The sequence below is a fragment of the Mobula hypostoma genome, chromosome 26 (assembly GCF_963921235.1).
Source record: "Mobula hypostoma chromosome 26, sMobHyp1.1, whole genome shotgun sequence".
Lineage (NCBI taxonomy): Eukaryota > Metazoa > Chordata > Chondrichthyes > Myliobatiformes > Myliobatidae > Mobula > Mobula hypostoma.
In genome coordinates this window covers 34,202,933-34,225,963 of record NC_086122.1, presented here as the reverse complement: position 1 = coordinate 34,225,963, position 23,031 = coordinate 34,202,933, and the positions used below count along the sequence as shown (strand labels likewise).

Sequence of the window (23,031 nt, the reverse complement as noted above, 5' to 3'; positions counted from 1 at the left end):
GTTATGCCACCTCCAGACTTGACAGCATTTATCAACATCCAAGATTAAAAACCCCAATGCAGTTCAGATTTCACAATAGCAGATGACAAGAAAACATTTCACATGCATTCAGAAAGCAGGAGCAGGTAAACTCTTCAAGATACCAGGCTCCCAACAAACTGCATTACAGAGTTCAGTTACATGCCAAGCATCAAGACAACACATTTATAATTTAAACATTCCCACTAAACTCTTATTTTATGAGGTTATGGGTTCATTAAGGTTACTACAGCTGGGGGTGGGGGGGTGGCAGGTTGTTCCCACTACCCATTAAATGCTCCCAATGGCGTACACCTCAAATAGCCTCTGACAACCAAAACCAGCTCCCGGCCTTCACGTGTGGCTTAGCTCCTAAGCCCAGCAAAACCAATGCTACTGACAGGAGGAGGGGCAAAGGTGGGTTACTGGTGTCTTGGAAGCAGGTGCTTCGGGCAGGTGGGGCTTGTCAGCCAGGGTTGCCAGCTCATCTAGAAGGAAAATCCTGAGCTCAAACCTCCTCTGCCTTGCAGCAATATCCATTCATGGTGAAGTCTTCCGGAGAAAACTCAGAGGGAAAACCCCAGAGCTGGTGTCCCTAAGGCAGTCCTACATTTACTTCAATGCTGACTGGCAACTCCTGCGAACCTGCTGGTGCCAAACTTTTTCAGTCCCTGCCATTCCTTTGGCTTCATCAGGTGTGTGGAGAGGGGGAGCCCGCTACATGGGCAACAGCTCTTTTTTTTTTATTAAGTGCAATCGTGAACAATAGCCAGATCAGAAATGCTGATCAAATCAGCTAGTTCCCAAAGAGAACTCTGACAGGCCAATCAGATGGTTCACTGCTGCTCAGTGATAACAGGCACAAGGGGTCGCTAGCCCCCGTACCCCAGAAACACACCTGAGCAGTGCGGCAGAGGTACGTGCTATGCATGACCTGATCTGAAAGCATCGTGTTGACTCATAACAGACCGTGTTCACGGTGGAACAGCTTGGTCAAGGATGGGGTGATCAGCACTGATGGACAAATTATACCTCCACTGCCCCGGTACTCCATATCGCACTGCCCAGGCTTGTGTATCTAGTCAGCTAGGATACAACATCCACGGTCACCCTGACCGACAGAGGACTCATTCTCATGAAATAACCTACTGAATCATACTTTTTTTTATTATTATTTGCCCTAGTCTGATGCTTTGTTCCACTTTAACTGGCTAGCTTGCCCTTACTAATGTCTCTTCCTCATACTATGATAATAAGAGGCACAACGAAGTGGGAGATTAAAAGGGTATGAAATCAAGTAATAACATACTGACAATTCAAGGCAAGGCTGAGTTTATTAATATGTGCACCAGATAAACTGAAAATCTCACGTGCAGATGCAACACAGGCACCGAGGATCATACAAGTAGCATTCCGCAGTGACAGCTTGGCGCCATACCGAACAGGCAGAAATGGAGACCCTGAAATACACCTGGGACACAACAGAAACCACGGCCAAGGACAGATAGAAATGAAGGATCTTCATTGCTGCCCTAGTTGCCAGTGGCGTAACAGGCAGTAACTAATGACAAGAAAAACACTAAAAATAAATTATTCACAATTTTTGTAAGAAAGAACATAATTTAAACAGCATCCATACCAGACCATAAAGCAACCCGTCAGTATATTTTCAACATCTGCAGCTCATCATTGATTCTGTTATAGTTATTATTCTATCGACTTATTGAGCATGCCCACAAGAAAATTAATCTCAGGTTGTATATGATAACGTATGTACTTTGATAATAAATTTACTTTGCACTTTTTAAAAAAAATTTGTTAGAATGTTCAGTGACATGCTGAACTCCTTAAAAAAAAAGTAAAAATGCTGCTACATTTTCCTTATGATCTGGCTATGGTCTTGCGATATGTACAATAACTTGCTTCACTGGTCTGGGCAGACAAGTGCCATCAGGAGGAGAGTCAGTCAGTGAGTGAGTTTTTCTTTACTGGTTTAGTTTAAGGATTTTTGTTTACAATTTTTATTTGTCAAAATCTATTAATTAAAAATGCTGGTCTAAACATCCACCATTTTAGTCACTACAAACTGAATGTGTTGAAATATTTCTAAATATTGCAACCTTGCACAATTTCCTGGTTCATTTTCAGTATTCTCCCTTTTTCTGTTCTTGTTAAAAATGTAGAGAAGGTAAAATGTGAGAAAGTTGGCGGGAGGGAGAGAAAGATGTTAGAAAGAAGATAGTGTAGCAAAGTGAAGGAAAGGTATCGGCAAAAGAGGTGGTAAGGACAGAGAGGGAGAAGCGGGGGAGGGGTTAGAGGCAAGACAGGAGGTTGGGAGCAAACATGAGGTTAGGAGTGGAAATGGGGAAGAGGAGTAAGATCAGGAGTATAGTGGGAGAGAAAGAAAAAAAAAACAGAATGTTGAAAGTAATCAGTAGGTCGAGCAGCATCTGCAGAGGTTGAATTTTCAGGTCAAGACCCTGAATCAGCACAGAGCGATGGGGAAAGATGTCCTGTCTGTAGTACTACAAGGGAGGGTGGAACAAGGTTGGAAGGTGATAGCCAGAGGGTGATCTGCAAAACGGTTGCCTAGTCTACACTTGGTTTCAGCGATGTTGAGAAGGCCACATTGTGAACACCAAATTGACCATGGGAAAATGATGCTGGAGTGGTCATAATGGGGGGACAACAAAATAGCAGATGAACTGAATAAGTATTTTGCATCAGTCTTCACTGTGAAAGACACTAGCAGTATGGTGAAAGTTCCAGGTGTCAGGGGATGAATTTAACCAAGACTACAGAGAGAAGGTTCTTGGGAAATTGAAAGGTCTGAAGGTAGATAAGTCACCTGGACCAGATTCTGAAAGAAGCGGTTGAAGAGACTGAGGAGGCATTAGCAACTAGATTCTGGAATGGATTCGGGAGACTGGAGAATTGCAAATGTCACTCTTCTCTTCAAGAAGGGAGAGAGGCAAAAGAAAGGAAACTATAGACCAGTAAGTCTGACCCCGGTGGTTGGGAAGATGTTGGAGTCAATTATTAAGGAAAAGGTCTCGGGGTACTTGGAGGCACACAATAACATAGGCTGTAGCCAGTGTGGTTTCCTCAAGGGAAGATCTTGCCTGACAAATCTGTTGGAATTCTTTGGAAGTAACAAGCAGAATAGACAAAAGAGAATCAGTTGATGTTGTGTACTTGGATTTTCAGAAGGCCTTTGACAAGGCGCCACAGGAGGCTGCTTAACAAGCTGTGAGCCCGTGGATAGATTCAGGATAGATAATCAGGATAGATTCTAGCTAGGATAAAAGAGGGGCTGATGGGCAGGAGACAAATAGTGGGAAAAGGGAGCCTTTTACATTTTATGTATCTGAAGAAACTTTTGGCATCCTCTTTAATATTATTAGCTAGCTCACTTTCATATTCCATCTTTACCTTCTTAACGATTTCAGTTGCCTTCTGTTGCTTTTTAAAAGCTACCCAATCGTCTAATTTCCCACTAATCTTTCTTCTATTACAGTATATGCCTGTTCTTTGGCTTTTATGTTGGCTTTGACTTCTTTTGTTAGCCATGATTGTGTCATCTTTCCTTTAGAATACTTCTTTCTCTTTGAGGTGTATATATCCTGTCCCTTTCCAATTGCTTCCTGAAATTCCAACCATTGCTGTTCTGCCGTCATCCCTGCCAGTGTTTTTTCCCCCAATCAATTCTGGCCAACTCCTTTCTTGTGCCTCTGTAATTTCCTTTTACTCATGTAATACTGAAACATCTGACTTTAGTTTCTCCTCCTCAGATTTCATGGTGAATTCAATCATATTATGATCACTTGCCCCTAAGGGTTCTTTTACATTAAAAACTCTCTATAATCAATTCTGATTCATTTCACAGCACCCAATCGAGAAGAGCTGATCCTCGAGTGAGCTCAACCACGAGATGCTCTAAAAAGCCATCTCACAGGCACGCTAGAAATTCCCCCTCCTAATTCAGCACCAACCTAATATTCCCAATCTACCTGCATTTAGAAGTCCCCCATGACTATTGTAACATTGCCCTTTTGCCATGCATTTTCAATTTCCCGTTGTAATTTGTTGGCAATGTCCTTACTACTGCTTGGGGGTCTGTATACAACTCGCAGCAGGGTCTTTTTACTCTTGCAGTTCCTTAGCTGTTTCCACAATGATCCAACACCTTCCAACCCTATATCACCTCTTCCTAATGATTTGATTTCTTTTTTTTAAACCAACAGAGCAACACTGCCCCTCTGCTTTCCTGCTTATCTTTTTGATACAATGTCTATCCTTGGACTTTAAGCTCCCAGCTATAATCTTTCAGCCATGATTCCGTGATGCCTTCAACTTCATACCTGCCAATCTGCAACTGTGCTGCAAGTTCACCTACCTTATTCCGTATACTGCGCACATTCGGATACAACACCATCAGTCCTATATTCACCCTTTTCGATTTCGTTTCACCATGTTCAACCTTTTCATTCCTAACTTTGTCTGAGGTCTTACCAACATCTGCCTCCACAACCTCTCCACTCCCTGTTCTGGCATTCTGTTCCCATCCCCCTGCAACTCTAGTTTAAACCCCACTGTGCGGCATTAACAAACCTTTCCGCTATCATATTATTCCCCCTCCGGTTCAGGTGCAAACCGTCCCTTCTGTACAAGTCCCACTTCCCCTGGAAGAGAGCCCAATGATCCAAAAATCTTATGTGGTGGTGGTGGGGAGAAGATACCAACACATGCACACTCCTTTCTCACAGGCATTTGTGTCCTTGTACTTTGTTCTAATATCTCTGACATGTCAATGAACACAATTTATTTATCCTCCTTTCCCACCCACACACCGTTTTCAGTTCATCAAATGGTTTTAATTCCCGTCTCTACTTTGCCATGGGGAGCATCATTCTAAATAACTGGAAGCAATCCACGTTTTCAGAATTCTTGTGCACAAATTAGGAGTTCAAAATGGTTACAGGTACCCAAGTTATTGAAATTTGAGAAACAGGTGTGAAGTCTTGATTATGCTAATAATGACCCTCACCAAAGCTCCTCCTAATTGCAGAAGCATTCAGTAATCCTACTCATGACCTTACTCGTCTCCACCAAAGGAGGTGTAGGGCACTCCTTCCCTCCACTGGCCTGCAGGTCATGCTTGGGCAAGGTGTAGCACCTGATTAGCACCCATCTCCCCACCCCCCCCAATAAGGGTCATGTGAAGCCATGGGAGCAGGTGGATGGTCGTATGAGCAGCTGGTGCACATCACAAGTCTTGGTTATGTGACCACTGATGCCAGGCAGACAATTGCTGAAGAGTATTGATAATGGGTGGGGTCGCCCATCTTGCAAAGACACTGCCCAGAAAGTGGCAATGGCAGACCACTTCTGTAGAAAAATTTGCAAGAACAGTCATGGTCACAGAAAAGGCATCAAACAACATGGCACATAAACGAACAATTCACGATGAAAAGAAAACACCGGTTGCCCCAACTTGTCAGCTTAAATCATCAAAACTGAAATAATGCGCATCCAGCTTGAAATTCACTGTCCACCTGTTCAACTCGTACACCACATCACTGACTAACTCACTACTTTAGGAGCCATAGCTTCACCTAAAAATAAACAGCAGGATAATTTTTGTCATATGAAGTGAAATGGACTGGAGGTTTCTGCCAGGAGATGCATTTCAAATCTAAAAGCAATGCATTCTTTTTGTGCTTCATTACTTAAAATTGCACAGAAACTCGTGGCAAATATCTTCCTTCCCATGTGCTTTTTTTAAAAAAGGGTATTTTTCAACCACTGCAAGAGGTGATTACTACACTCCTACACAAATGCATTACTTGAAATTCGTGTTCTACGGCAGATATTTCAAGTGTAATTCAGATGCTGAAATCAATCATAAAAAAAATTCTAGTTTCATTAGTCTTCCAATTTGGGCTTTTGAGAAAAGCTGGTTTACAAAAGCATTTTAACAGTGGAATGGATTTAGCAGAGACCATCCATGTGACTGCACTCATTGCTAACCTTAAACACAGATATTCTAAAATTCCAGCTATCTCAAAAGGTATTCTCCATTTTGATTATTGATTACTAGTATGTGCATGTGCTTTATACTTTATTGTCGCTAAACAATTGATACTAGAACGTACAATCATCACAGCGATATTTGATTCTGCGCTTCCCACTCCCTGGATTACAAATATTAAATATTAAAAATAGTAAAAATTAGTAAATATTAAAAATTTAAATTATAAATCATAAATAGAAAATAGAAAAATGGGAAGTAAAGTAGTGCAAAAAAACCGAGAGGCAGGTCCGGATATTTGGAGGGTACGGCCCAGATCCGGCTCAGGATCTGTTCAGTAATCTTATCATAGTTGGAAAGAAGCTGTTCCCAAATCTGGCCGTATGAGTCTTCAAGCTCCGGAGCCTTCTCCCGGAGGGAAGAGGGATGAAAAGTGTGTTGGCTGGGTGGGTCATGTCCTTGATTATCCTGGCAGCACTGCTCCGACAGCGTGCGGTGTAAAGTGAGTCCAAAGACGGAAGATTGGTTTGTGTGATGTGCTGGGCCGTGTTCACGATCTTCTGCAGCTTCTTTCGGCCTTGGACAGGACAACTTCCATACCAGGTTGTGATGCACCCTAGAAGAATGCTTTCTACAGGTCATCTATAAAAATTAGTGAGGGTTTTAGGGACAGACCAAATTTCTTTAGTTTTCTCAGGAAGTAAAGGCGCTCGTGGGCCTTCTAGTATTTACTAGTATTGATTACTAGTATGTATAGCCCCCATGTCGGCTACCCTGCAGAGTGTTATACGGCCAGCTACATCATGGTCAACACTCAGCTGGAGGGCCGAAGAAGCACTACAAGGATCAGATGAAGAATGCTTTAAGGAAGTGCAAGGTCAGACCCGAGGACCTGGAGGAGGTTGCTGCTGACCGTACCACTTGGCGACAGCTGTGTAGGGACGGGGTTCGTATTCTGGAGATGGAAAGAACAACCAGAAGACAGCAGAAGAGAGTCAGGAGAAATAAAGCCATGGTTGCCACCATTACTAATACATATACATGTCCCACCTGCAATAGAGCTTGTGCGTCCAGAATAGGGCTGTATAGTCATCAAAGACCTCACCGTTAAAGGAGTGGACGTCGTCATTGGATTTCGATGGACAACCGAAGAGAAGACTAGTATGTGTTAATTCAACAGAATCCCTGGCAATCAATGACTGACCAGCAAACCATTAACAAAAAGAAAAGGCTTAAGTAGTGACAAAATTGAAAATTTAAATCCTTTACAGAGCATTAAATAAAGGTTGGTTCAGGGAAATCTGGAGTATTAATACAATAGTTATATACCTAGGAGGGGTGCATTGGCAATCACAGATTTAAATAATATGATAGATTTAAAGAATAGATTATTAATAGATAAAGACAAGTATCTAAAAAGTTACTTCATATCTATCAACGTTAAGTTAAAGTCTGTCCCGAGCCTTATAGGCTCATCAGGCCAGTGCTTATGCCGGTTTCCATGGCGTGAAACGATTGAGAGTACGAGACCATCCCCGCCCCCCCCCAGATAGGGCGCCAGTCTATCGCGAGGTTAACCCCCAGCATTTTGCCAGTACCCATTTTCAGCTGGGTGGACTGGAGCAGTGTGTGGTTAAGTGCCTTGCTGAAAGACACAACACCCTGCCTTGGCTGGGGCTCGAACTCACGACCTTCAGATCGCTAGTCCAACGCCTTAACCACTTGGCCACGCACCACACATATCTATCAAGAAACAATCCAAATTTCTCAATGAAAGTTAAATGAGGAACAATATTTCCTTGACAGATGTATTTTCCTAATAAAAAGATCAAAGATAATAATAAATTCAATGAGAATTAGAAGAGCTTGAGGAAACAGAAAATAATGATCAAAAAAACCCAAAGAAGGGAAAAGTAATTTATTTCTACAGGAAACAAAAATAAACACAAGCACCAGTGAGACAAAGTCAGGAGAAATTTGGAGAGGGAAACTGATAAAAACAGTACATGTCGCAAAACTATTTAAGCAAGGATCAAACAGGAGGAACCAAAAAGTCATTAATGGCACAAAAGTAAAAATATAAGGGAAAAAAATAACACAAATCTCTTTAATATGACCAACATTTCATTATTGCTGCAGAGATGGCAGTCCTGTCTGTGATGTTATTTCAACATTCCCAAGATTCTTGAGCAAGACCAATAGATTAGATTTGTTACCAGTGCAATCCCACTCCTTCAGCAATGATAGAGAGAAATAGAAAGCTAACTATAAACCTATTGGTTTAACTACCATTGATGGCAAAAATGCTGGAATCCATCTTTAGCCACAAGTGATTTCTCAACAAGTGATTTTTTTTTTCACCATTCATTTGTTTGACAAATCTAATTGAGATTTTTGAAAATGAAGCCATAGTAGACAAGGAAATTGATTTACCTCCTGTTAAGCTTATAGCGCTCTCGGCACTGAAAGTACATTGAGTGCCAAACAAGGCATCCAAAAAATGAACTGTCAATCTGGCAAAGCCACAGCACAGCTCTAAGTGCGGCAGACATAACCTAATACTGTACACATTGCCACGTTTGACTGTGGTCAACAGAAAGCTCAGGGAGGAGAATGCTCAGACATTTCTGATCTCAAACACAGTGGAGGCCGGTGCTTGAGTGCTGAAGACGTGGCTTGCAAACATCTTCTGCCAGATATGCTCCAAATAAGATCCATCTCAACCTCCCACTTGAGATCCCCAAAGAAGTTTGCCTTTAGTCAATCCACATGGCATGAAGAAACGGCTGAAAGCACTGATTACAGCAATTTAGGAGCATAAGACCACACAACATAGGAGCAAAATTAGGTCATTCACACATCAAGTCTCCTCCGCAGGAGAATGGGTTAAAAGGGATATTCCCTCACAACCCTATTCTCCTGCCTTCTCCCCATGACCTTTGACACACTGACAGACCAAGAACCTATCAAGCTCGGTTTTAAATATACACAATGACTTTGCCTCCACAGCTATCTGGAGTGATGAATTCCAGAGATTCACCACTAGTGTGGCCTTGTGCTGTCTCACATAGTCTACTGTAGTTTTGTGTTGTTTCATGTAGCACCAGGGTCCTGGAGGAACGTTGTTTCATTTTTACTGTGTACTGTACCAGCAGCTTATGGTCGAAATGACAATAAACTTGACTTGACTTCTAACTAAACAAGTTTCTCCTCATCCGTTCCAAGTGGACATCCTTCTATTCTGAGAACGCGCTCCCTGTCCTAGACTCCCTCACTATAAGGAACATCCTCTCCACATCCATTCGATCTAGGCCTTTCAATATTTGATGGGATGTCACTGAAACCTCCGTCATTCTTCTAAAGTCCAGTGAGTACAAGCCATCAAACATTTCTCATATGTTAACCCCTTTCATTCCTGAGATCATTCTTGTAAACCTCCTCTGGGCCATCACCAATGCCAGCCAGGGTGCCCAAGACTGGAGCAGGGGGGTGGCACGGGTGCAGACACACACAGCCCTGAGACAACAGGAAATAGGTTTACTGATTCCAAACAATTTGGTTATTGATCATTGCAGAATGTCTCTCAGGTGCTTCCCACTCCCACCCCTCTCCCTTCCCCCTTTCCCAAGCATGACTCCTCTCTTCCTGCCCCCTTCCCACACTCAGTCCACAATGGAGATCCATATCAGAATCAGGTTTATCATCACTCACATATATCATGAAATTTGGGTTTTTTTGCGGCAACAGTACAGTGCAATACATGAAACTACAACAGCATTATGTAAAAAGTCTTAGGCACCCTAGCTGTATATATGTGCCCAAGAATTTTGCACAGTGCCATAGGTCAACAAAGTAGTTTAGTCAACAAATTAAAGTTAGTCAACAAAGTTTAATGTTAGTCAACAAACTAAAATATGCAAATATTTTACTTCTATTATAGGAGGCATAGAATACAAAGTAGGATTATGCCAAAAATATAAAAGTAATGATGGGATAAGACTAGACAGGCACTTTTGGAACAAGTCAGATGATGCAAGAGTTAACTGAGGTGCATAAAGTTATGATGGTGAACACAGAGCAAAAGGAAAAGGACTAATTTCCTGAGCTGAAGGAACAAAAGCTAGAGACAATTGCCTCTGAACCAACTAGGGTGAGGATTGGATGGGAGACCAGGAGGTGGTAGGGGCCGGAACTCGCTGTCTGAGCAGGAAACAGATGCAGAGCCCTTAGCCACATTTCAAAAGTATCAGAAGAACCGTGACCTGCAAGTTTCCAGAGCTGCTCCTGAAAGGTTTGATTAGGCTGGGTAGCTCTTCAATAACTAGCACAAATAAAATGCCTCCCGTAAAATATATTTTCTATGAAACCGCACAGAAAATAAACTTGCAAAAACAGCAAACGACCACAGAAGCAGAAGGTACATTGGCCATTGCTGGAAATTCAAACCATTTCATGAAACTAACTTCATTTGAGGGTGTCGAGGTGGAGATACGTCTCTACCAAAGGAGGTGCAAGGCGCTCAATCCATCCACGAGCCTGCAAGTGACCCTTAGGCAAGGGATAGCACCTGCTTAGCCATCCTTACTCCCTCTCCCACCCCAGTCAGGGTACGTGAAGCCATGGGAACAGGTGGTGGATGGTCACATGAGCAGCCGGTGCACATCACAAGTCCTAGTCTTGCAATCACTGACACCAAGCAGACAATCTCTTAAGAGTATTGATAATGACTGGGGTCACCCATCTTGTGATGGCAACGGCAACCCACTTCTGTAGGAAAAAATTGCCAAGAACAATCATGGTCGCGGAAAGACCACGATTGTCTACGTCATACCACACGGCACCTAACGAATGAACGAACTTCATTTGGAGTTAGAGTTTTGTTCTCTGACCCTAAAGGAAGGTGTGATATTCTTATCTTAGAGTTCATTCAGTTTAGATTTTCTAGGTTGATTCCTGGGATGTTGGACTACCCAGGAAGGCAAGCCTGAGTAAGACTGTCCAACTCACACCTGAGTTTAAAACAACAGGAGCTGATCTCTCCAAGATGGTTGGTATAGAGTGCAGATAGTTATCCCTGGCTGGACAGTTTAGGCCTGGGTCCACCTTCAGCAGGAATAAGGGATCAGCCACTTGAGGCTGAGCTAAGAAATCTCTTTTATGCAATTGACTGTAAATCTTGCAATTCCCCTCCCCAGAGGGCTGATAATCCTCACTGAAAGGTCGATCAATGGATTTTTGGACCATAATCAAATCCGGAAAATTGGAGACCAAATATGATTTTTTAAAAAATAAGATCAGCCTTAAGCTTAATAAATTTCATAATAGGTTCAAGGCCTTTTCCAGCTCGTTTTATTTTTAAGTTCCCTGTCTTCTTGCATCGTCATCCCAGGCCTGACATGGTCATTCTGTCAGAAACCTCAAAGCAGGTGGTCATGGAAGGGCCGGCAGTTCCTTGGGAAGACCGGATTGAGGAGGCTCTTGAACACCAGGAGCTGGTGAAGCAGCGCCAGAGAGAGGGGTGGAGGGCACGATGCCAGCCTATAGAGGTGGGGTTTAGCGGTTTTGCTGGCTGCACGCCCTAAAGAGCCTACTCTCTCCTCGGCATTACAGGGGCTGCAAAGAAAAGAGCCATCAGGACCGTCATGGAGACTGCTGAGCGAGCCTCCAGATGGCTATGGATCAAGAGGTGTGACCTGCAGACCAATGCTGCTAGGATACAAGCCAAGGGTTGATCAACCCTGGCTGGGTTACCTGGGTGTGAGTATCTGGTTTTGAAAGACCTGAAACACGCAATGACCACAGGTTACATTACTGATGATGTGTCCCAGCACAACCTGGGATGTATCTCAGCATCATAGAAATTAGAAACTAAACAATTACTCTTTCTCAAGCCATAAAAAAAACTTATCAAAATTTATAATCAAGTTAAATCAATTTGTTGGACTCAATGTTATCTAACCAATCATTTCTGACAATCATACCATTAAAAAATGTACAACTCATGAATTAAAGCAAATAGTTTTAGTGAGAACAGAAAATACATCCCATCATTTATTTGTTTTGATTCGACTGGAGAAGCCAGCAAACAAAACAGCCTGTGAAACAGCAGGAAATCACTAATGTAATGACAAACATTAATAGATTCATTGTAATTATAACAGTAAAAAAAAGGGTATGACAGGAATTGGAAAATCATGTGAAGGATCTGGCAATAAAAAGCTGCTTTAAAATTATGCAATCTTTAGCTTCAGCGCTTTTGAAATACAAAGCTAGGTGGCACTGTAGGCTGTGAGCAACAGCTGTAGGAGCTTTGGGGGATATGGAAAGGCTAAGTGAGCATGCAACAACATGAAACACAGGACACACCGTGGTAAACCCAGTTCAACCATCTTAGTAGAAAGGCAGAGCATTGCTTAAATGGAGAGAGAGGTTGATGGCTTCGTGTCTATGGACTGGCTTTCATGAACTTCAGTTCTGAATGCCTTTTGCTTACTTTCATTGTTTGCACGATTTGCTTTCTTTCCCGTCTCTCTGCACATTGGATGTTTGACGGTCTTCTTTTTAATTGGATTTCTTTGCTTTGTGGCTTGCCGTACGGAGACAAATCTGAAGGTTGTATAAAGCACACTCTGATAATAAATGTACTTTGAACTTTTGCACCCTGGTGTTCGGAGAGACCCAGATATCCACATGTTCAAATCAGCAACAGTGAACATGCAGGTACAGAAAACAGTCAGGAAAGACTACTCTCTGTTTCTGTAAGCATAAGAGTAGAAATAAAAATGTCAAAGCATTTTTTCTCCAATTCTTTGCAGTCAGGGTATGGTCATAACATGGAATTCTGCGGGAAGCTCTGGTTTTCTGACACAGGAAAGGATAATCCAGCACACTCCACACTTTGCCCACTGGATGTTATTTCTATAAGTATCTCAGTTATTATAAGTTGTTCCCTTATTAAGATGTTACACTGTACAGTAACTTTTCTAGTCAACCGAGAAAGTAGGAAGGGAATGCGGGAATTAGCGTCCCAGTGGACTGGAGGAGAGCTCAGGAACTGAGATCCTGGTTTGTTAAAGAGAAAACTGCCACAAGGCCTGGTGAATCAGATACCAAACCACTGGGATTTCTAAATACTCAAAATAGCTTTTACTGTACCAGCATTGGAAAGAGTGCAGCAAAAGTTCACCAAATCAAACCTTCCTTTGTCGTACAAGAGCCGTTACGGCTGGGCCTCTATGAAAACCTAGAAGAACATGATCTCACTGAAAAGTACAGCCATCAACCTCGGTAAACATTCCTTCAGTCCGCCACTAGAAAATGGTGGCAGTGTCCACAATCTACAGAATGCACTGCCCTTCCGGGGCCAGGCTTCTTTCACAGTACCTTTAACTTGTAACAACTTCCATAAAGGATGGCAAGACCAGGGGATTCCGGTTCTTTGGGCCGTCCATTAAATCAGGACAGCTGCTAATTTCGGACAACTCTTAAAGAACAAAAACTAATTGAGAAAATAGCTGGGATTCCCCTTCACTGATTTGGGACACTATGTGACTTAGTTTCAACAGGAGACTGTTTGGCAATGGTTTCTAACTAGTGTCAGTCATGTGCACTTGTGTCCCCATTAGACATTACACCGTACCTAGAGTGAACAGTTTTAAAATAGCCTCAGTTGTATGTATTTGTGTTCAGGAAAAAAAGTGATTTTCGTCACTGATACATGGCAAGAAATAAGCAGCAAGACAATTTAGAACTGTTCTGCTCACTCTGGTTTCAAGCGTTCAGGCTTGGAAGTGTCAGAAACAGCTGGGAGTAAAAATGAAATGATTTCACTCCTTCAAGTTAGGCACTATAAACATTTGGAGGATGCAATCATCATAAGGATTGTATGAAGGCAGTCCAGTATCTACACTAGGCGTCTGTGCTGATTTTGTTCATTACTGGTCAATCAGAAGAACACAGCAGAACACACCAGATGAATTCCTGCATCCATAACTATTAGGAACTAATACAATTTTGTAGTACTGTAGTAATATTGGCAGTGTTCCAGTTCTGTATTTCATTTAAATACATAATTTGTTACCCAGTTAAATGGCAGTTTGTCTTTTTCGTTAAATACCTTTTTAACTATTCCCACGGAACTTCAGCTAATTGTGGCAGCCACTTAATTGGGCCAAAATGTATCAGTCCTGATGTGGTCAATTAACCAAAATACACTGCACCTGTTCCTTAAAGATATTTAAAGATTCGGCTTCCACTATCTTTCTCAAAGAGAGCTTCAGAATCCCATGACCCTCAGAAAATTAATTTATCCCTGAAATTGGAAGACATCTGTTTTAAATAGTGACCCTCATTTCTAGATTCTCCCAGAGGAAAGTTTTGAGCAGTTAAATAATGCTAATGATATCCAGGTTCTACTGGTTATTGAGAACAAGGCAGAATCTCAAGAGGATCTATTACATTATTATTAATACAGAGGCTATCTGAAAATGACAGGATTAAAGAACCAAGATGAACTGACTCAAGCAATTAGAATTCACACAGGTATTATAGTTAATTGATTTACATCTGTTCAATAATGCCTTTAATTTTATTTTAATTTTGTTCATTTTATAATTTTTATAATTTTATAATATTTATAATTTTATTCTTTTTATAATTTTTCACACAGCATCCTATTGCTGCATGGCTTGCTATGCCAGGTGGGCAAGACTCTCTACGTTCGTGTGGTGTCTCTCTCTTTCAATGTCAAAGGACGATGTTATCATGGTTCTGCGCTATAGGATTGGAGTATTGTGTTTAGGGACTGTGGACTTCACAGACGCATGGTTTTTATATTCTGTGTTTTTCACCCATTTCTTTCCATTTTGTTGTGCAAAGGGAAAGGGTTTGGGGGTTGACGTTTTTGTTACATTTTGTGCGGGGAGCAGTTTGATGCGTTTCTCTGAACGACTTTCATGTTCTTTCTTTGTTTTGTGGCTATCTGGAAAAGACGAATCTCAGAGTTGCATATGGACACATACTCTAGTCATAAGTGAACCATTTGGTCTTGAGAAATGATTCTTGTTGCTCTACTGAAATGAAGCAAACCTGTTTAGATCTGGCTTGTAACTTAATACTAAATGGGATAACAGTAAATACAGGCACAAGTAATAAATTTTCTATTTTAGTTGTTGATAGGATAGAATATGATTCTTTTGAAATAGTTGAAAGAACAAGAGCCTAGACGAGTAATAATTTCCCCTAGAGGGGTCTGTAACTCACTGACTGAAAAGTTGGTGAATGGGGGAAAAAAACTCTCATTTAAAACGTATTTCAATGTTCTCTTGAAATGAAAGCTCTAGACCAAGAACTACGACATAGGACTGGACTAAGTTGCTCTTCCCTGTTGGCACAGGCATATTAAGGTGCCCCTACCCAGGCCACAAATTTCTGTTATTTTATGAAACTATGCACAATAAAAGGACAAGGTACATCAGATTTACATTCCTCAGGTGGAATCTGTCTGTTTCAGATCCTTGTACACGACTGCCTGACCTTTGTATCAGATGGCAAAAATAAGCAAAACTTCAAAACATTTTCATCTGTTACAGCAGATCAAAGGCCTACTTTGATATACATTTCAAAAGATTCATTCCTATTAGATTCCTTCCTCTCCAGCCCTTTACCTTTCTCACCCAGTTGGGTCTGCCTATCACCTTCCAACAAGCCTCCTTCCCTCCCCCCCGCCTTTTTATTCTGGAGCCTTCTTCGAGGTTTTATGGCATTGGCAAACAGCTTTAAGGTGCATTACTGCCACCTCCTCTACTGGATTGCGGGCCAGGATATCTAAATCCTATATCAAATTCTATTTAAAAGAAATTGTATTCTTAAGGAACTGAACTATATATTTAAAGCAATAATCCTTTTTACTATGTCATCTTCCTCCTTCCTTTCCAGCCCAAACTGTCAACTGTTCATTCATTTCTGTAGATGCTGCCTGACACAACGAGTTCCTAAAGCATTTTGTGTGTGAGAATGTGCCCCAACTACTTTATGTAACATCCAATTGTTTCTTGCTAATAAATGCCAGCTCTTGGTTACAAATGCCGACTTGTGTACAGTAGGTGGGAGGAGAGGAAGCAGTGCGCTGCGCGTGCGCAGCCCTCCGATGAAAAATGATATTGTATCCATTAAATAGGGGCCGTGGACAATTCTGATTTGATGAAGATGGACGTGAAAGCACAGAGGAACATCTGGAAAAATTTCTGAAACGCTCGTTCGCTGCTGTCATTACTGCGCGGTCGGGAATCTTTTGGAGGGTAGGCTTCAAAATTCCCGGCTTTGCCTGCTGTTGGCGACCGAGAAGGAGGTCGAATCGTTGGGATAGAGATGGCGTTCAGCACTCGGTGTCGGAGAGCTGATCAGAGCTCGAAGTTTTCGGATGACTCAGAGTCGGACCGAGGTTGGGTGTGGCAGGGAGAGTTTTTCTTCCTTCTCTCCGTCTGCGTGAGATGTGGGACATTTGAGAGACTTTGAACTTTTTACTGTGCTCATGGACTTCTTCATCAAGTTATGGTATTGTTGCACTGTTGTAACTATATGTTATAATTATGTGGTTTTTTGTCAGTTTTTTCAGTCTTGGTCTGTCCTGTGTTTTGTGATATCACACCGGAGCAAATATTGTATCATTTCTTAATGCATGCATTACTAAATGACAATAGAAGAGGACTGCGTGTCTTCATAATCTAAAATTGACCTCCCATAACATTACATTCAAAGTCTAATGTATGTACATATGCTTATTCGCATGAATGGCAGAATCAGTTTCTCCTCACTTCACATTTAATAATTATTCTTTTTTTGAGGCTTGCAATGCCACTCATTGTAACCTGTGCAGGAGCGTTTATCATATCAAGTGATTTTCATATAATTTCTGATTTACAGACACAAGGTCCTCTAGAACTTCTGTAAAAGCAGAACCCAGGAACAGCCTATAGTAAACAGTACTGTAACGACCCAATTCATTAGAAATTTTCATCACTTGCTCTGCAATTTTCCACTCATTTTCAAACAGTGCATCTCCAACTCATCTTTCCATATGACTCAGAGCTGGGCCACTTGACCCATAAAGATATACTCCACCATCTATCTATGGCTGATTATAGACTTCGAGACAACGGAGAATCAGATGTGGAGAGGGTAAGCAACTTTTTTTTTTGTAATTCAATTTTTTATTACTATTTATTCTTATTTTACAAAGCAGCACAGCATATCATAGAGGAGATAAAGTACAGCATATTTACACAGCCATCCCATGACAGGAAAACAAGTAAAACTTAGAAACAGAAAGAAGTTCTAATTTAAGTTTAAATTAACATACAACCAAAATTGATCCCACGCATTTTGCACTGGGTAAACCACTTTAAATTCCTCTGTGCTGTTTATTATTTCAACGGATCTGTCCTGGGCCCAGCGTGCAAGAGCAATTACAAAGGGAGCATGACAGCACCACTAGTTCCTTAGGAGTTTGTGAAGATTCACCACGACATCTAACACTGACAAACCTCTATAGATGTGTAGTGGAGAGTATTTTCACTGGTTGCATCACAGCCTGGTATGGAAACACCAATGTCCATAAGACCATAAGACAAAGGAGCAGAAGTCAGCCATTCGGCCCATCGACTCTGCTCCGCCATTTTATCATGAGCTGATCCATTCTCCCCTTTAGTCCCACTCCCCTGCCTTCTCACCATAACCTTTGATGCCCTGGCTACACAGATACCTATCAATCTCTGCCTTAAATACACCCAATGACTTGGCCTCCACAGCTGCCCGTGGCAACAAATTCCATAGATTCACCACCCGCTGACTAAAAAAATTTCTTCCCATTTCTGTTCTGAAAGGGCGCCCTTCAATCCTTAAGTCATGCCCTCTCATACTAGACTCCCCCATCATGGGAAACAACTTTGCCACATCCACTCTGTCCACGCCTTTCATGTCCTTGAACAGAAAATCCTGAAAAATAATTAGTGACTACGGCCCAGTAAATCAAGGTAAAGCCCTCCACACCACAGAGCTCATCTACATAAAACGTTGTCGCAGGAAAGCAGCATCCATTGAGGATCCCCACTACCCAGGTCTTTTCACTGCTGCCATCAGGTAGAAGGTTCAGGATCCTCAGGACTCGCATCACCAGGTTTAGGAACAGTTACTACCCCTCAACCTTCAGGCTCTTGAACCTGCTGGAGGGGGGGGCGTAGTTTCACTCCACTTCACTTGCCCCATCATTGAAATGTTCCTGCTTACAACCTATGGTCCTACTTTTCATCTCATGATCTCAATATTTATTGTTATTATTATTTCTTCCTTCTTGTATTTGCACAATTTGTCATCTTCGGCACATTGGTTAAATATCAAATTTGGTGCAGTGTTTTCATTGATTCTATTATGGTTATTATTCTGCAGTGGATTTATTGAATAAGCACGCAAGAAAATGAATCTCAGGGTTGCATATGGTGACATGTACTTTGATAATAATTTTACTTTGAACTTCTCTCCACCCTTTTTCCTCCGAGAGCTTCAATTTCCCAGTTTCTCTAACATATCTGTTCTAATAGCACCACCTTCCACACCAGTGCTTTTGAGACCAAACGAGAGAAAGTCTGCAGATGCTGGAAATCCAGATGACACACACAAAATGCTGGAGGAACTCAGCAGGCCAGGCAGCATCTATGGAAAAAGTAGGGTTGACGTTTCAGGCCCAAACCCTTCGGCAGGACTGAAACATCGACTGTATTCTTTTCCATAGATGCTGCCTGGCCTGCTGAGTTCCTCCAGCATCTTGTGTGTGTTGCTAGAGCTTCTAGTATATTCCTTTCTCCCCACAAGTATTATTTTGCACTGTCATAGCTGATAGTCATCTGTATATGCGACCTTTCCTGTATTTCTGTCCACCTCTTGTTTCCTCTCAGCCAGAACACTGTATCTTATTGCACACTTTGACACCTCCAATGTATCCCAGCCCATTCCATTTCAGCAGCTCAAAGAAACTCGGATTCCTCCTTCTCCACCAATACTAGATCCATTTATTATTGACCCCTTGTGCCATTGCAGAACACCTGCGAACAGGCTTTCCAACCCAGGGATCTCAACAGTCTTTAACTCCATTACTTCGATAAACACATTTTTCCTAATCCTTCCACTATGACTGACTTTGAAGCAAGTTTGGAGTGTTTTCTGGATCCTCCAGCATGAAGACAACACAAATTTCCTTATTATTACTTTGCCCATACCATCTTCTAAGGCATAAACTTTTACTTTCACTTCTCCCTCTTTATCAGTACATCACGGGCAAAGAACATCTGACCATTAAGCACACCTGCATGAAGCGCTGTCAGAGGAAAGCAGGTCACCATCCAGGTCATGCTGTCTTCTCACTGCCGCCATCAGGGAGAAGGTGCAAAAGCCTCAGGACTCGCACCACCAGGTTCAAGAACAATTACTACCCCTCTGCTATCAAAAGGGATCACTTCACTCACTTGCCCCATCACTGAAATGTTCCTACATCCAGCGATCTCACTTTAAGGACTCTTTATCTCATTACCTCATGCTCCCGTTAATTATTGCTATTTATTTATATTTTCATTTGTGCAGTTTGTTGTCTTCTGCACTCTAGTTGATCTTCCATTGATCATATTATAGTTACTATTCTATAGATTTGATGAGAATGCCCACAAGAATATTAATCTCAGGGTTGTATATGGTGACATACATGTACTTAAGATAATAAAATTTACTTTGATATTTGATACGCTTATGGGAGCTTTTGCAATGACATTCGCACAACACCCTCCACTCATCCCACCACCCAATACCCTATCATCACCCTGCCTGATCCTCTCGACCAGAATTTAATCCCTTCTTCTAACTGTCACTTCCCCCATGGTCCAAATACTCTTACCAACAATTCCCCAGCCTCACTGCAATCATTTCCAGCATCCCCACAACAATCCTCAAATAGTACTCCATAATATACACCCCAACATTACTTCTGTAAGCCCCCCTATCATAATGGCAAAAAAACACGAAGGAAATTTCGACCATGCACAGTACCTTTGGTAGCCTACAGTCATCATTACGTGCCGTGTCGTATGATGTAGCGATCATGGTCCATGACCTTCATTGTGTGACGAGAATACACATAGATTAAGATGTTAGCTGTCCTGTGCTGGCACCAGTGGGATCAGCAGTTGGTCTGCCACCTGTCTTCAGGAGAAAGAGAGATAAGGAAAACAATGGCGCAGCATTTGGAGATGTTAATGAAGGGACGGGAGAGTTTAACGGAAGGAGAGCTGTCAAGATCGGCTCCCCCTTTGAACCCTGAACTGTTTGAAGTGATGGACAGGCGATACCCCAGCAGGGGGATAAAAAGGGACAGGTTCGCTAAGGCGACACATGACACCCCGAGGTAACGAGACCCTGGAAGCGGTGCGTCTCCCACAAGTCGGTGGGAAGTTTTGGAAGGCTGGTCGCGGGACCAAGCCATAGACGCACAGGGTGGAAAGGCACGATCAGCGGGAACCTGGTGTGTGTCCGCCCTTGCCTGGGTGCCAGGTTCACCACAGAGAAACGATCGTATCTGGAAACGGAGGGGTCACGGTCAGTGACCTCAGAAGACATCACAAAGGGCTCGCCCGAAAGCTGACTGCGAAGAATATCGAAGGTCTGTGTGGAAGCCGTTTGAATATTCATTCGTTTTGCTCTCTCTCTCCTTCCCCCCACTGTCCATCTCCCACGGCAGTGATTACTGTGAACTGAACTGAACTTTGCGTCACTTTGAAACTGGTCATTTACCCCTAGACGACGATAGAGCTTGATTGATCCTGTTATCCTAATTCTGTGTACATGTGTGTTTATCATTGCTGAACTGTTGCATTTATTATCCTTTTGATTAGAGTACTGTGTTGCTTGTTTCTTTAATAAAACTTTCTTAGTTCCAGTAATCCAGACTCCAACTGAGTGATCCATTTCTGTTGGTTTGGCAACCCAGTTACGGGGTACGTAACAATTGTTCTTGGCAAATTTTTTCTACAGAAATGGTTTGCCATTGCCTTCTTCTGGGCAGTGTCTTTATAAGATGGGTGACCCCAGCTATCATCAATACTCTTCAGAGATTGTCTGCCTGGCGTCAGTGATCGCATAACCAGGACTTGTGATGTGCACCGGCTGCTCGTACGACCATCCACCACCTTCTCCCGTGGCTTCACATGACCCTGATCAGGGGCTAAGAAGGTGCTTCACCTTACCCAAGGGTGACCTGCAGGCTGAGGGAAGGAGCTCCTTACACCTCCTTTGGTAGAGACACATCTCCACCCTGCCACCCACATACTCTACCATACAGTATATAGTGGAAAATGCAAGGTGAGAATTTACCAGTATGTCATGCTAGAGCTGCCAACCCAGGGTGTCCAGATTTGAAGCATTCTTCATGCACCACTTTGCGTGACGCCGCGGAATTGTTAACAAAAACTGCCAGATATTACTGTGTGCAACCACTAAGGAATCATGCATATAAAAATGCTGGTAGGTTGCAAGAATTATTTTGCAAGTTGATTTCGGCAAAATTATTCTTGTACACTGCACGTAGCTACAAATGCAATAAAAAATACTGATTTTGTCTGTCATTTTCTAACATATGCTGTTAGTTTGAATATTTTAAATGGCAATGACTATTCCTTCAAGCATGCAATTACGCAAAATAGAAAATCTGACAACTATAACTCCAAAGACCAAGCGTTCTTGTAATCAAAATATAATTGCTAATCTCAGAGTGTATTTGATTAGTGGGTGCATGAATCTCTCCAGGCCAACCAAGTCAACAATCTTGACACTTCACTATACAGCTGAAATGACTAGATATGGAAAACTCACTGCAAAACAACATTAACCCATTCATATTTTGGTGGAGACTAATCCACCCATTGAAACGTCTGCTCCAATTTACTTAACCTGTAGTTTTAATATTACTTTGACTTTAAAAAGAATGTAGCAGTCAGAGACAGCTCCTGCACCTTCTTCCTGGTGGCAGCAACAAGAAGCAAGCATGACTTGGGTGATGGGAGTCCCTGATTATGATTGCTGGTTTCCTGTGACAGCATTCCTTGTAGATGGACTCAACGGTGGGGAGGGCTTTACCTGTGACAGGCTGGGCCGTATTACGACTTTTTTTTTAGGATTTTCTATTCAAGGACATTGGTGTTTCTTTACCTGGCTTGTGATGCAGCCAGTCAATACACTCTCCACTACACATCTATAGAAGTTTGTCAAAGTTTTAGATGACATGCCGAATCTTCACAAGCTCCTACACTGGCTCATGGACCTCCAGCTTCATCCTCCTAAAGTTAATAATCAACTCCTTAGTCTTGCTGACACTAACCAAGAGGCTGTTGTGACACCACTCCATTGCATAAGGTTATCACACAAAGTGGTACAAGATTCTTAATATTTATAGAAAATGTTAAGTATTTTAAAAATGCAAACAACAGGAATTCTGCAGATGCTGGAAATTTTAATCTGTTTCAGAACGCCTCATGGACAGCTTCTCAAGAGCCTGCCAGGACTTCAGCTTGACCATCAGCCTGAAGAAAACCAACGTGTTGGGCCAAGGCGTTGAGCACCCCCCTGCCATTACCATCAACAACTATGAGCTGGAGATAGTTCACGAGTTTACATACCTTGGCTCCACCATCACGGACAGCCTCTCCCCAGACCCCGAGATCAATAGACAGATCGGACGAGCAGCCTCAACATTCGCCAGGCTGACAAAGAGAGTCTGGGAGAACAGAAAGCTGACGATGCACACCAAGGTTGTAGTCTACGGGGCCTGCGTCCTCAGCACACTGCTTTACGGCAGCGAGACCTGGAGCCTCTACTACAGACAAGAGCGGCGTCTCAACGCCTTCCACCTTCGCAGCCTGAGACGCATCCTGGACATCACGTGGACT

The 23,031-nt window shown here is 42.3% G+C and overlaps 1 protein-coding gene across 6 annotated transcripts in view; it reads right to left on the bottom strand.

Moving 5' to 3' along the window:
* LOC134338178 (ribosomal protein S6 kinase 2 alpha) overlaps nt 1-23,031 on the bottom strand; it is a 255,579-nt gene that overhangs the window by 107,580 nt on the left and 124,968 nt on the right. Inside the window, exon 1 of one of the 6 annotated variants that reach the window (XM_063033805.1) lies at nt 12,543-12,793. The exons of the other annotated variants lie outside the window; for them this stretch is intronic. Within the exon in view, the coding sequence (XP_062889875.1) occupies nt 12,543-12,548 (6 nt within the window). The 5' untranslated portion in view covers nt 12,549-12,793. Of the gene's footprint in view, nt 1-12,542; nt 12,794-23,031 lie in introns of those variants that run through there. 6 annotated transcript variants of the gene reach the window in all.